Source organism: Mesoplodon bidens (genome assembly GCF_964165515.1).
Source record: "Mesoplodon bidens genome assembly, chromosome: 6".
NCBI lineage: Eukaryota > Metazoa > Chordata > Mammalia > Artiodactyla > Ziphiidae > Mesoplodon > Mesoplodon bidens.
Window position 1 is genome coordinate 114,962,528 of NC_138162.1, and position 15,817 is coordinate 114,978,344.

At 40.9% G+C, this 15,817-nt stretch overlaps 1 protein-coding gene across 1 annotated transcript in view; it reads right to left on the reverse strand.

Annotated features, from left to right (window-relative positions):
• GALNTL6 (polypeptide N-acetylgalactosaminyltransferase like 6) overlaps positions 1-12,024 on the reverse strand; it is a gene marked incomplete at both ends in the record, with an annotated part of 1,083,563 nt that extends 1,071,539 nt beyond the window's left edge. Inside the window, one exon of the mRNA XM_081237627.1 lies at positions 11,887-12,024. Within this exon, the coding sequence (XP_081093753.1) occupies positions 11,887-12,024 (138 nt within the window). The remainder of the gene's footprint in view (positions 1-11,886) is intronic.
• Between the last annotated feature and the right edge of the window lie 3,793 nt (positions 12,025-15,817).

Below are 15,817 nucleotides of genomic sequence, written 5' to 3' on the forward strand. Positions count from 1 at the left end.
TTGGCTTGTATTTCTACCCTTTCTTGAATAAGATCCCCTTGGTGCCCCCGGTGTTTATCTTTCCATCCATATTTCATATATTAGAACTCAAGATCTCCACCTAGAAATGCTGAGGATCTTGCAGAACATGTAATTTCCTTCAGCTCATGGAAGAAAGTTGAAAGTTTCTAAGGAAGTGAAACGGAGACACAGTCCTGTTACATAGTTGTTAACCTGACACCCTCTGTTAAACTAAACTAGAAAATGATAAAATTCCCTCCACTGTGGAATTAGAGCATTTTTATTTCCCCTCACTTCCCAGTTTTATACAGCTGGCAATTACTGTGTTTCCAGGCAGTTCCTTCCTTGAAGCACTGGAAGAGGGATTAAGGCGACACTTCATTCCTCAAGTGACTATTCTGCTCTAGTCTGTAGCAGCCTCACTCTTGGTTTTTCCAATTCTACATTATTGTTGGAAGCAGCCAGAAAATAACCCTTAAATTCCAGTTACGTAAAATAATAAAATATTCAGCCGCGAAGACCTTCTTAGATAATCCTCTTTGGAAGCTTAGGCTGATTGAATGATACATTTAATAAAATATTTTTTATCCCTTGAGGGCAGAATACTTACTGAGAAATCAACACCATGTGGAAAGAAAGGCACGAAAAACCTGGGGGCAAGGTCCTCACAAGAGCACTGGTGTCAATGGATATGGCAGGAAGAATTAAGTTCCCTGTTGAAACCTAGTTTGCTCCTGACATGTAGGGCTGTATGAGACCTTGGTTCAAATTAGGAAAACTTTCAAAGTAAGAGCTGTATTATTTCTGTATGGGCTACTGAGAGTAAAAAACTGAAAGAAAAAGAAGTTAAAGGTGCTTCAATTTTTTAAAAATGCAAAAATATTTATATCCTCATGATGGGTCTATGAAAGAGATGGTGTAGGGACGTACTTTTCCTTTTTATCCAACCTCAGTTCTCTAGATTCTAACAGGTAATAATAGCTAACCTCAGTTCTCTAGATTCTAACAGGTAATAATAGCTAACCTCAGTTCTCTAGATTCTAACATGTAATAATAGCTAACTCTTTAAAATAGCTTGCTATTTGAAAATAAGAAATGCACCCCAATGTTCATAGCAGCATTATTTACAATAGCCAAGATATGGAAGCAACTTAAGTGTCCATTGACAGATGAGTGGATAAAGAAGATGTGGTACATATACACAATAGAATATTACTAAGCCATAAAAAGAATGAAATAATGTCATATGCAGCAACATGGATGGAATTGGAGGGCATTATGCTAAGTGAAATAAGTCAGACAAAGAAAGACCAATACTGTATGATATCACTTATATGTGGAATCTAAAAAAGTACAACAAACTAGTGATTATAATGAAAAAGCAGCAGACTCACAGATATAGAGAACAAACTAGTGGTTACCAGTGGGGACAGGGAAGGGGGGAGGGGCAATATAGGGGTAGGGGAGTACAAGGTACAAACTATTATGTATAAAATAAGTTACAAGGATATATTGTACAATAGGGGGAATATAACCAATATTTTATAACGACTACAAGTGGAGCATAAACTTTAAAAATTGTGAACCACTATATTGTACAGCTGTAATGTACATAATACTGTACATCAACTTCAATAAAAAAACAAAATAAATTTTAAAAAATAGCTTGCTATGTGCAATCCAGTTTTCCAAGCATTTTATGCATATTAACTTATTTAACCCTCACATCAACTCAATCAAGTGAGAAATGTTTTTATACCCATTTTAGAAACAGGAACTCTAAGACTCAGAGAAGAGAAATAACTTGCTCAAGGTCAAACAGGTAGCAAGTAACAGAACTGGAACTAAAACTAAGCAGCCTGGCTCTAACGTCTGTGCCCTTAACTACTGTGCACGTTTCCTTTCACAGTTGAGTTAATATATAATTTCTTGTGTTGCTATGGTCTAGGATATTTCCAATGTAGTTGCATTATACAGGAAATTATACATAGTCCAACATTTTGTATTGGTAGAATAAACACTGTATGATCTTGATAAATTTTTAAGAAATCACTTTGCATTTACAATATAGGATAGCAATTTTACGTATTTCATGTTTGTTGTGACTAGTTAAGAACAGCTTAACATGGTATCTTACACATGGTAAGAACTCACTGTTATATAACTTTATTATTAATAGAGTATCTTTTACTATTTTATTCTTATTGCTTTTATCATCATTTTATTACTTTTATTATTCCTAAACTATTTTGAAATTCTCGGCAACTGAAGACTATTATCTCCTCATCCTTATAATAAATACCTCCACCCCATCCCATCTACCCTATTATAAACTAATGCCTTGCTTTTTTCCTTTATTGTGTGTATCTGGTCATTATCTGCATTTATTTTGACAAGTACACTGTTGTCTTATTGGTCAGGTGGCTGCACGGTTTTTGGCATCCTCATTTAATATTACAGTCTTCAGTTGTTATTATAGGAATACATATATAATTTAAATTACATGTATATCAGATAGATAGATAGATAGATGAGATACAGTTTCCCATTTTACGGCACATTTCACAAATGTTTAATTACCTCTACAAATTAGTAAGACAACGGCATAGGGAAATTCTCAGACCTCCCTGCCAAGAGGCTCTCAAGCTATTAAAAGCACAGGCTCTGAATTTACCATTTGGCGCAGGACAAGCTTTTCTGCATCTCTCCTGCCTGTCTGCACCACCTCCATCCTCCTCAGCAGCCCGTTCCTCACTCTCCCTCTGCACCAGCCTCCTTCTCGCTTCCATGGTCTCCTGTCCACCAGGACCCCACGTTCAGCCCTTCAATGTCAGCGTCGATCCCACCAGTAACGCTTATCTATTCGTCTTTCCATCTAACCTTTCACGACTTTGTTTAGTCCTCTACTGCCCTGTGTAACTCCCATCCCGAGAGTACAAGTAACCACCAAACCCGATGACCTTTTCAGAGTCCTCACTTGCCATAAACTATGTAGCTCTTAACTCAGATCATTATTTTCTCTTTTTATGGACCCAGAGGGCATGGACTCAAATTTTGTCTTTGCACCTTACTTAACTGTGAATTGGGGCTCTATAGAAGCACCTGTCTCAATGAATCACTGGAGGGTTAAATCAGTACAGAAAACACTTAGGGCCCGACATAAATATCACACAAGAACATGTTTTCTCTACCTCTTCTAAACTCTAAATAATTAGAATATCTATTTCTTAAAAAATGATTTAATCCATCCCTGTATTATAGGTGTCGTACATGCTTTTTCTTAACTAATAAATCGTAAGCTCACTGAAAACAGATTTCTCTCTTCATCACTCATTTGCCTCAGGGGCTACACCGTATTCTGCACATACCAAATAAACATCTATTTTATCAATAATGGACAGGCAGATCGATAGTGGTATACTTTATAAGTTTTAATATATCTCTATTAGATGTACACAATATTAAATTTATTTACTACCTTCTATGGATATTCTAAAAACTGAAAAAATGGTAGTAATACTATTTGCTAAGCTTCTCTCAACTGAGTATTTATTATGTACCAATTTGCATATATTAATCCAATTTGTTCCCTCTGCTACCCTTTAGGAGGTTCTATCTGTGTCAGCATATGAGGAACTGTGGTTCAAAGATGTAAAATGTCTTGCCCAAGAGGATGGATTTTGGAAAGTGGTGAGACCAGCATAAGAACTTGAAGTATCTGACTTTCCCTCAGCCTAACCCCAACCCTGTCTGATTTTCATAACAAGACAGGGCTCAACCCTGTAGGGGTGAAGGCCTGCAGGAGTTCAGATCATTCTCGTCCTTTTCTAAAAGCCCAGCACACACACACAGAAAATGCTCCTGTGTACTGCTTGTTTCTTTTTCATGAATATCAATTGTATCTCTCTAATTCACTAGTGAGAAAATTAAGAATGGGTACAACACCGTATGCTTTTTCTGCATCCCCCTAACTCTACAGAAGGAAACAGTTACCCTATAAAGAGCTTCTTAGTTACTGAAGTAGTTAACAATCGTTTCCACTCAGCTTTTTAATTTCTGTCTTCAGAATTATTCAGTGCCTCTGATAACCAAGACTTAAACAACAAAAGTTTAAGTTCTCAGACTCTGACTTGCAATTAATGTAGGGGAAAAAAATGCCTATATGTGAGCCATGGACTTTATTTGTTATAGCAAGTCAGGGTGGTCCCTACAAAGAAATATCGCTGTGTTTTTCCTCTTTTATTAAAAGCCTCAATTTTAGAAAAATATTCAATATACCAAAAAAATCAGTTTTTTTGCAATAAATGATTATATGTAAAATAAAATTAACAACTTGCCCTTAAATACTGGACCAAAAAATTATGGGAAAAAAAAGCCCTTTTACTTTCTAGACCTTATTTATTTGTTTCTTCAACAGTCCTCTCTGCCAGATTTAACATCCCATGGCAAGTCCTGTACCACATTCACTGCTCTGCTGTGCTGTCTTGACATTGCCTTGCAAAGAGAAACCATCTGTAAATATTTATTAAGCAAACACTAATTACCTTGCTAAAGGCAATGATTGCTTATAAACGCTTATACTATGTATAACAATGATCTATATTCATTAACCCTTATTATGTGCTGTTCAAGGTACTAAGCATTTAACCCTTACCATAAATAACAACACAAGAAGGGTATCATCAGCTCCATCTGACTTAGAGAAAACTGACCAGAGGAAGACCCATGACTCGCTAAATGTCCCAAAGTGCTACGTGCTGGAACCAGCCTAATTACTAAAGGAGAACGAAACAATATGGAAATTCTGCTATTTTTCCTCAAATTAAGTTCAAGTGGATTCTCTTGCTGGGGAGACATACCACATTTAAGGAAAAAAAAAAAAAAAAAAAACTCACTCAAACCTGAGTGGGAGTCCTGACAATTTGGTCCTTTTATTACAATAAGTCCCCTACATACAAACAAGTTCCGCTCCGAGAATGTGTTCGTAAAGTCCAATTTGTTCGTAGGTACAACAGAGTTAGCCTAGGTACCCAACTAAGTACAATCGGCTATATAGTACTGTACTGCAATAGGTTTATAATACTTTTCACACAAATAATACTTAAAAAACAAGCAAAAAATAAAATATTTTTAATCTTACAGTACAGTACCTTGAAAAGTACAGTAGTCCAGTACAAGAGCTGGCATACTGGTGCTGGCATCGAGTGAACAGGCAAGAAATAAAGATGCTGTACTACTGCACTCTATACAGTCCTGTAAGGTAAAGTACACAAAAGCACAACCACTTGTACAGGATGCACGCACGTGACAATGTATGCCAAACACATGGGCTAACTCACGTGACTGGACATGCAAGTGCACGTTCGTATCTTTGAAAGTTTGAACTTGAAGGTTCATATGTAGGGAACTTACTGTATAATAAAAAAGATCAAAATGACTGACAATAAAATCTCCTGACTGTGGCTTTCTAGACTTCAAGGACTGAAGTAACATTCCATTGAGGGTTTGAGAACTTTAAGTAAATTCGAAATGAACCTCTTCTGTTCTCACTGAGGCACACCATTCCCTGTAACAGAGAGATGGTAGCCACCACCACGGCCTCTGGCAGCCACCACCACGGCCTCTGGTAGCCAACACCACGGCCTCTGGCAGCCAACACCACAGCCTCTGGCAGCCACCACCACGGCCTCTGGCAGCCACAACTTCCTTGATAATATTACTGGATAACAATAAATTGCACTATTTATAATCCGTGCACCTCTTACAGGCTAAATCCTTATTGTGATTTTCACACTTCTAGAGACACATACACTTGTCTTTCTCTCTCTCCATACTTTCCTAGAATTAAATTAATAACATTTAAATGAGCTTCAAACTCAGCGGATGAACAGTTTTGTTGCAGAGTCAAAGCAATGCAAAAAGCAAGAAGTTACAAAAGTACAAAAAAAATTGTAGAAAGTGTAACAGTTGGGTGGATTTATTTTTTCTTCATAAGTGAGACCATGTGTGTGGATGCATGTACATGTATATGTGTGTTGCTAAATAAGTATGTGAAATGAATACATTTAATTGGAGAATGCTGCCAATCTGGCCCATACTTTTTCCCACTAAACTGGAAGTAGAAAAGGAGAAGAAAACGTTGATGTGATTTACCTTAAACCCTAGGTATATCTTTATTTCTTCACCCTCTTTCTGGCCACCATGTTGGAGTCTGGTAGTAACAGACATTAACATATTAGTTGGGGACGGTGGGGTTCCTCACCAAATGTTTCTTGACATTTCTGGGTGCCTTGCCCCTTCTTTTCAACTCTAAATAAAACCAGTATAGATATTTTCGTGCCTGTATAAATACATATTCTCAGCGGCACGAATGTGTCTTATTTGTTCTTTTTCGTTGTCTATTCCAGCATCACCACTAAATTTTGAGCTAATTCAGGAATAGTTAGCTCTGTGGGGTGATGGACAGAGGTCCTAAGAGAGCAAGTACCTCATTTATGAGAGTCTGTCTTCACCTTTGTTATGGTCTCCAGAATGTCCTATTTCTTTGCACATTTGCACCTTTGACTCTGTAACAGCACTTTTGTAAACACACATGTAAAAATGAAGGAAGGAGAAGAATAACGTGGTCGCGTCTGGTGGTTTTAAGAATCTGACGTGTCGCCTCATTATAAGCAAGCCAAGCAAATGAGAATGAGAGGCTGCTGGACCAAACACCTCCTGACCTGAGGACACACGCCACTTACACCAAGAGTTATTTGAACTCTTTTCCCCTCTTCAGATTATCCTGGGTGCACCTTAGCTGACTTTCATTTGTATAAAGTATTCCAAGGAGAGATGCCATTGCAAACTTCCTTACAGGTTGTCATGGTGACTCCTGACAAAACTTCCACACACAAGACTCAATTATCTTCTCTACACACTAAAACAACAAACTTTCTCACCCTTCTGCCTATACATTCCACCCTTGATTTGGTTTCTCTTATAGAAAAATAAAAGTAAAGGAGGTTAATTGATTCAGCACAGCTTGTTCAGAAATGAACAGAGGAAAAAAAAAAAACAACTATCTCATTTTTTTAACAGACTGTGAACATAAGATACTGTTCCATGCTGTCTCCCACGGGGCAAGCTGGTGAACTAATCATGTCCAGACCCACTAGGTCACAGCCAATAATTAAGGCACTTGGAATGGGGGTCTGTGTGTTGCAATCCTGGAGTGCGTCAGGATGGATTTTCCCTAAATTCAAGAAAAGGTCCTCCAGCACCCTAATTTAAAATCTATATCTTAGCTAATTAAGACCAGTGTGGCTCAAACCAAAGCATCACTTCACACCTAGTGTGCTGACAATGTACCACCACCCTGAGTGCAGGAGGAGTAAAAACCTTACTTTTTTTTTTTTTTTTCTTCTTCTCCTGTTTTTAGCTCTTCCAATATCTAAGACGTTTGCTGGAGAAGAAACACAGACACTCTTGCAGCTTTATGGTCAGGGTGACAAAGAAAAGCATGACAAGATTTGCATACACTCAGCTCCAAATATCTGACATCTTCACATCACGAGATAAGTGTAAAATGCCACAGAAAACAGTTCTTGCCAGAAAGATGAATCCTCCCCCTCACAAGTGTGGTGCTGATTGATGCTGGAAAAGTTGGACAAAGATGCTGAGGAGTCTCAGGAAAGTTTTGTTTTGTTTTTTTAAATAATGGAGGTTAAGCCCCACATCTGTCAAGTACAGTTTACTTGTGGATCTGATTAAAAGCAAAATATTACACCACAATATTTTCCACAGCCAAGATGTGATCTCAGGACTTACCATGCAAGCTTGATTAGCCCTGTTTTATAAATAGAAATTCTGAAGTACAAAGAAATAAGAAAGTTCTACAATTTAAAAGTGACTTGAGTGTCTAGTATTTTTTGCTTTATTTCATATGGTCAAAAATCCAAGCCAAACATAAGCTTCTAAAATCATTCTGAACAATTCTGAAAACATGTGATTTAAAGTTCTGGGATTTCGATCCTTGTTTTTATTTCAAGAATTGCAAAACCCTCTTCATATTCTGAATATTCTTGAATTATTATTCTTGCACTCGTATTGAGACTTGAGTTGCATCTCAACTTAGTTGCTAAACTACGTGACAGCTGCTTTAAAAAAATAATCTCTTTAATGTATTTAAGAAAAGATTGTGTTTTGGGGTCCTTTTTATTTATCTGTACTTGCATAAATGATTACAAAGAGAGGTATAATAATGCTGGATGCAGTAGTTTTGCTCTAAAATATTGCTTTGCTCTAACTATCATCCTAGGGCACAGCTTAATTAAGATCTAAATATGTAACTTCAATTGCAGCTGAAACCAGGGAAGAGCAGCAATTCAAAGTCTAAAAGAATGAAATTAGGAATTACTATACAATAACTCTACAGTAACCATTTCAGCTAAATATCAAATTCATTATCAACAGATTATTTTTAATACATGTATATATTTCTAAAACACATAAAGGAGATACCTAAATCATCCCAATAACAACCAAAAAGCAACAAATATAACTCGACTGAAAATAACATGACAATTATGATTGATCATTTAATAACATCTAAACAGGAACTCTAAAATATTTTATAAAATCATAATTTTTATAAATTTTTCACAGAAATCTTAAAATTCTTAAGAGCTTAATATTTATTTCTGCAAACTTGATTCCAATTGTGCAGAGTCCAAACCATAAAATTAGCCTCTTAATTAGTCCATTATTATAACTTTTTTTGCTCCTCATTGGTTGTGTGAGGGGGAAAAGAGCCTTTTAGGTGAAGAATTTAGGGGTTTTTATTTCATATTTTTCCTGCATCATAGATGGGGCAAATATTTTAATATCATGGGAATTATTACACATATTACTTTTAGTGGGAAAGTACTAGAAATACAAATGATTGACTTGTAATAGTACAGAAGACCTGAGAAAATATGTGTGAAATACTAACCATCATGACAATTAACACACACAGCATCTATCCATGTTTGTTTTCTCTTTTACCTCCCTTTAATTTATCTCAGAATATACTAAAACTATTTATACTGAGTAGCAGACACACAAACTGTTAGTGATGTGCTCTGATAAGATACAAGTGAAGAGGATTTTTAAAGTATCAGCCATTCCATTATGTTGAATTTCCATGAAGTATTTTCCTGGAAGCCACTGTACATTAAACTGTTTAAAACAGTGAAGGTTTCCCACTCCTGGGACCACACTTAGAACCAGGACTGCCCTGTCCCACAGAATGGCTGCAAAACCAGACTCTTCCTCCAGCACGTGACTGGTTTGGACTCCTTCAGTGCTGACCACTGCCAATGATAAGCACGTTATCCCTTCCCATAGCATTTTACAACTTGGTGATAATATATAGTAAAAGATGGCTTTTGAAGAACAGTTAGCAATTAACCATGAAAATGTCTTTTTAAAAGAAAAGTACGAAATTTAAATAACACATTACCCGATAGTCAAGTTATATGCTTCAATTGAAAACTTATGTATTTAGCTGACTTACTAACTTTGAAATGTAGATACATTAGCAAAATACTACATCACAATATTAAGCATGCTTAATTCCTCATTGCAAGTCACTTTTTACTTGGTCAAGTGCATATATACATATATATATATATATATATATATATATATACACACACACACACATATATATGCAGATATATATATATGACTTAACTTACTATCCAATACCTGTATAATAATGTCAACATATCCTAATTTTCTTTCTAATTTTCTTTCCAATTAGATTTAATGATAGAATAAAACCAATGAAATCTTATATTTTCCTGTTTTACAATGAAGTCTATCTTTCAGTAAGTGATTTCTACCTTTTCAACTTTATTTTGTATATGTAAGAAAGTATTAGTTTTAAAATCATTATTTAGGCTAAAAAATACTCAAGTATGCAACTAACATTCATTTTACGGCACATACTGCCTTTTGTTTATTCTTGGTTTTAAAACTGCTACCTAGGACCCTCAAGCTGGAATGCCACAAGACCCCCATCAATCTCAGTTATTTACTCTACAAGGTATGAAACTTTGAGAAACAGCCCCTTCTCTTGCTGCTCCATTCCTTTCACACCCACTAATTTTTCACCTGATATTAAATATCATTTGCACCACAAAAGAACCAGAAACAAGAAAACTGTTTTAGAGATTATAATAACAAGCCAGAGAGTTGGTTTGCCATACTTTATTTTTTTTATGCCATTGAACAAACAGATTTCTCATTAAGGGTCAAAATCAATAGAGCTGGTGGGAAAGTTGTAAATATCTCATTAATAAGATTAATTAGTGTTTTATGTTAGCTATCCCAGCAATAATTCAGATGGCCACTGTTAATTGAATTAGCAAAATTCAAGGAAAAATCATTTTGTTTTTGTCATTTTATCAATATTGGAATGGAAATCTTAATAGTAGTAATTTTAATAATTAACTACTAATGTTAACAAAATCTCACTTTCTCTTAAGGGTTGGAGAAATAAATGATCTATATAGGGAAAAAAAGGTTCACATCCAAAGTATCCACCTTCTTTTTTTATTGGAATGACAGAATATACTTCAAAGTTATACCCCTATTAGAAAGGATGACAGAAGTCAACAAGGAAATGAAAGCATGTCAGCGCTTTCCCTCAGAATTCCAATCCACCAAAGCCCATAAGCAACTATTTATCTTTAAAGTTTAGAGACTGGTAAGGACTACTTGTCATAATGAAAAAGCAGACTATTTCCATGTATTTTACAACTATCCACTCACTGTGTAAAAAGAAATTCCACTTTATTAAGTATAAGAACGAATATTTAATTGCCATAAATAAATATTCCTGTTGTCCACAACTGGGCTACCTAAACGCCTTCTGTGTGCGGAAGGTACATAGTGTACATGGGCGATGACCCTTGAAATTAAGAACATTAATATTCCGAGGTGATGCACAGGACCAGCTGAAGAAGTGTTACATCCGTATCATGAAGAAGGCTTCACTCTGTTGTTAAAAGTTTAATCGCAGAAGCTAGTTTATTAGTAAACAAGGAATTCAACAATATTGAATCTCATCAACATTTTGTGAAGGATATTTTGCTTTATTGTTAAGAATGATAGTTATTTTGATCCATGTTAAGATATGATGAGCGACTCACGCACTAAGGGACTGCATATTGTGTGTGTGTGTGTGTGTGTGTATCCACTACGTGGTGTTATGGACATGAAGGTAAGCGTTTAGCAACAAACTTATTGCCAGACTGCGAAACGGAACGACCTCCTTAGTAACTGCCTGAAGACCTCCCCACCGCACCTTAGCAACAGCGAAGGAGAAAGAGACTACGTTTCCACAGGGCAAAAAGCTGTTCCTAAGCAAAAATTACAACCAAAAATATAGAAAACTGTAACTTGGTTTTTGAGAACCCCTTCACAAGTTTCACGATTTAACTGGCCCAATTCACTTTAATACAGACACACAAACTCCGTGAGAAGCAAACACAATTCCCTGAGACTGAACCTGTACCAAGCCCTCTCCCACATCACACAAATAAGCACAGTTAGCTACCTTTCATGCACCTCAAGCCAAAAATCAACCTAAAGATCAACGGTGAGAGGTTATGTCTTCCTCTTGGCCTCTCATCCTTCTTTTCTAGTTTATCTGGCATTTCTCCCATGCCATTGATCGCGACCTTAAAACGGCTACTTGCTTAAACCCCAAAGTGTCTAGAGTCCTGTAACATCAGCTCTGCAAAGACTTGGGAGCGAACCCAAGGATGCCGCACACCTGCTAGCCGTGGCCGCGGCTGCAAACTCACCAGCCTCCTCAGCCTCCTGGGATCTTTCCCAGGTGAGCGCGGCACTTACCTGCTGCTCTCCGGGCTCCGTCGATTTCACCAGGTGCTTATCCTTGTACAGAGACCAGAGACCGATACTGGGCAGGAAAATTACAGCCACCATGAATAACAAAGTCATCTGCAGAAACCTCTTCTGTTTCCTCTTCATCGCAAATGATCACAGAGAAGAAAAGTTAAAGGAGATGGTTCCCTGACCGCCTCTTGTGTTTAAAGCCAAAGTCCTTTCCTCTCCCCTGAGAAGCACCAGAAACTGAGGAGAAGCTGAAAACTTTTGCTGTGTGCTCAGCACCAAGGTGCACGAATCAGACGGAGTTGGGCGTCTGCAGAAGCAACGCAGAGTTACTTTCCCCCCAGAAAACTATGACGAAGGCATCATCTATTGGCTCAGAAGTAAATGACTTGACTGGGGAAATCATTCAGCCTATCGACCTCCCATTAAAAGAGCAACGGAGTAAATATGATCGTTTCAGAGACTAATCATAAGTTATGAAAAGGTCAATAGCATGCCGGATACTGAAGAAAACGGGGGTTTGGAGGGCTGGGCTGGCGAGGCGCGGGTGAGCAGGAGCTCTGCGTGGGAAGCGGCTCAGCCCGAGCAAGTGGCAGGAAGCGAAGGGTCCGCTCTTGACACGGAACATCCCCTTTCCCGACTTCCCTGGACGTCTCCTCCTGCGCTCCCCCTGGGATTAATCCACCTGAACTCAAGTTCAAGCCCCTCCGCGGCCAGAGCGCTGGCGGGCTCCCGGGGGTCCGGGCGGGGAAGTGGGGTCCGGGGCAGAAGTGCTGTTTGGAGCGAGGTCCGCGAACTCCCGGGCGCTCACGCACGGTGCCGACCACCCTCGTCCCCGGGCAGCGGCTCGGCGCCCCGGGCGCCCGGGGGCGGGAGGCTCCGGAGGTCCGTGGAGTCCGGCCGGGAGGCGGCGGCGCCGCGCCGTCCGTGCTCGCCCGGTGCCCGGGCTGCTGTCCTCCGCCAAGTGCGCGCCCTGCCCATCAATCGCTGCCGCTCCTCGGCGACGCTCTCACGCCCCGGCGCTCCCGTGACCATCCTCTCCCGGCGACGGAACGTGCTCCGAGGATCATCGCCGCACCTGGAGGGCGATGCTCTCACGCTCCCCACGCCGGGGAGGGAGGGTGGCGCCCGAGCTGAGCGGGCTCGCGGGGCGCGCGCGCGCGGAGGGCGAGGAGGCAGGGGCGCGCGCTGCTCCCGGCGCCGTAGCCTGGTCGCCTGCCTGCGCGGGGACGAGGCTGTGCCGGCCACGTGCGGGAGCCCGGGCCGTGGGGGGAGGGCAGTCCCCCGCCGCCAGCTCCTATATAAGCCCGCCGTGACGCCGGGAAGCGGAGGACGGCGACGCCGCCGCGGGACCGGGACTGCAGCCTCTCGTCTACGCGACCTCCTGTCTCCGCCGGGGCCGTTCGCGCGACCTCGGACCCGCGGGGAGGCCGGCGTCCCCGCTCGCCTCACCCCGAAGGCGCCAGGCCCGAGACGCAGGGGGACAGGGGGCCGGCTGCTCGCGGTGTTTCCGCGGGCTCCTCTACGGTGCCGGCGGGCTCGGAGGCGAACCGAGCCCGGCGGTCCCGCCCGGGGGCTCCCCGGCCACCCGGCCAGGTGCGCGTTGAACCGGGAGGAGGACTCGGACCGCGACGCGAGGCCGGTCGGAGGCTCGGGCTCTCTCGGGCAGCAGCTTACGGAGCGACACCGTGGAGCCCGGGCGGCTTACCTGGGTCTGCAAGCGCCCGGGCCGGGTGAGATCGGCGGTGCCACCCCGTCCGCGCGACCGCACGCCGCGCTCCTGGTCGCCGCGGGGCTGCCTGTCCCTCTGACCTCGCACACCCCTGCCACGGTCCGCGGGCCGAGTCGGGGTCGAGCTCTGTCTCGGGCAGGAGGGCCTCCATCCTCTCCCCAGCATCGGGATGGACCACCGCCCCCGACCGCACACGCACGAACCTGTGGCCGCGTCTCCAAGGGACCTACGGGCCTGGCACGGAGCAGGGGGACTCCCGGGCTCCCAACACCGGGCGGAAGGGGGACCTGGAGGAGACGACAGACACGCACGCAGCGCGCGCTGTGTCCGCCTGTTTGGAACCGAAAGCAAACGCCACGGTCATCTCTTTGTTACAACTAGATGTGATGCCCACATGCTTGGGGGGGGGGATGAGAAGGTGGGTCCAGAACGGTATTTTCTCCCTCTCCTTTCCTGCATCTCCTCCTCCCCTCCCACTTCTCTCTCCTGTCTCACTTGATAAAGACGTAGATGTGTGTGAGTGTAAAGTTATGCGTTCAGCTCCTCACGTTATAATTTTAAAGTGTATCGAACGGTGCCTATTGACTGACTGGATGAATAAAGCTTTGTGCTGCAAATCTGTTTCCGTGAATTACTTGCATTTCAAAAGACTTTATAAACACATTTAATAAATATGTCTGAATATGTCATTTACGTAAAGACCAGTTACATTTTCATTTTACACAAGTGCCACTTTGGAATCTGGAGAGCAAGGGATTTAATTCTTCACCACGACACACACACACACACACACACACACACACACACACACACACACACTCCCTTTTATACCCTGCATTTTCTAACCTCCTTTTTCTCTTTTAGCAAGTGCAATTCTGAAGCATGGAACTATGAATTCTGGGAAGCAACATAGCAGGGAGAGGTTTGCTGGGATGATGGGTCCTGAAGGAAAAGCTTTTGGAGGACTAATTAAGTATATTGGATATTTTCTGTCTTGTAGATAGAGTTATTAACAATTAAAAAGTTAAAGAACTCAAAAATGCCCTTGGACTTAGAAAATTAAAAATCCCTCACATTTTAAATAATATCAGTTTCTTTATACCAAAACAAAACAAGCATACCAACAAAAAAACAAGTCCTGATCACAAACAGACAAATACACATATCATTCTGGTTGCTAAATCCAGGATTCTGACTTGAATTGTGCTTCATTATTGTTACACTAGTAAAGAGTCCTGCAAACAGTACCCACTCCCAGAACATGGTTACTTACAGTGAATGGGTATGACTGTTACTTCCCACATGAAGTACGTGCAGAACACATGGCAGAGACTGGAAGCAGAAAATTATTATGTTCACCCCTGCTTTTACAGTGTAGCTCTAGACAATCATTCCCCCACCCCGCATTTTATTTATTTGTTTAGTGAGTTAGTTATTACCTCTTACACAATTCCACATGTAAATTTCTAACAGATGACAAGGCTTCTAACTAAAATTGATACTTTAGGTTTTACAAACAAAAAAAAACCCTCTAAGTGACCGCTAATTCCTTTGTTCAGCTAATCCAGATTAAATACCAATATAAATATATATATATATATATATATAAAACACAGCCATGTTCTTTTAAAATTCGTTATTAATATTGATTTAATCAAAATCCTTCTATCTTTAAAATTTGTCTTATATCCAGAGACCCCCTTTTTACCCCCGTTTGCTCCTCCATTCTGTTATGACTCACTGGCAACCTCAGGTTATCAGAGTACCATGTGCCTAGCAGTGTGTTAAAACCTACGGGGACACATGGAGGAAAAAAAAAATAAAGCAATAACTGGGACGTTGAATAACTTACAGTCTCATTGAAAATGTAACATGAAGGCAACTGTAATGAAGTGCCTAAGCTCAGCTGTTTGCATTAACTTTCTCTTGAGCCAGGTTTAAGCCCTACCTTGAAAAAGGCAGGAGGCTATGGCTTTAGTTAAGCTCGGCTCTAAAATTTGGTGACTTAAAAGAAATATTTGACTATCTCTCAAGATTCCATGCGTTTGAATAGGCTCAGCTAGGTGGTTCTGCTTTATGAGATGTGGTCTGGGGCTGGGGGCTGATGAGGTCAAAACATTGGGCCTAGATGGCGCCCCCATGTGCCTGGCACTTGACATTGACTGTCAGCTGAAGATCATTTGGGGTGGTCAGTAGTAA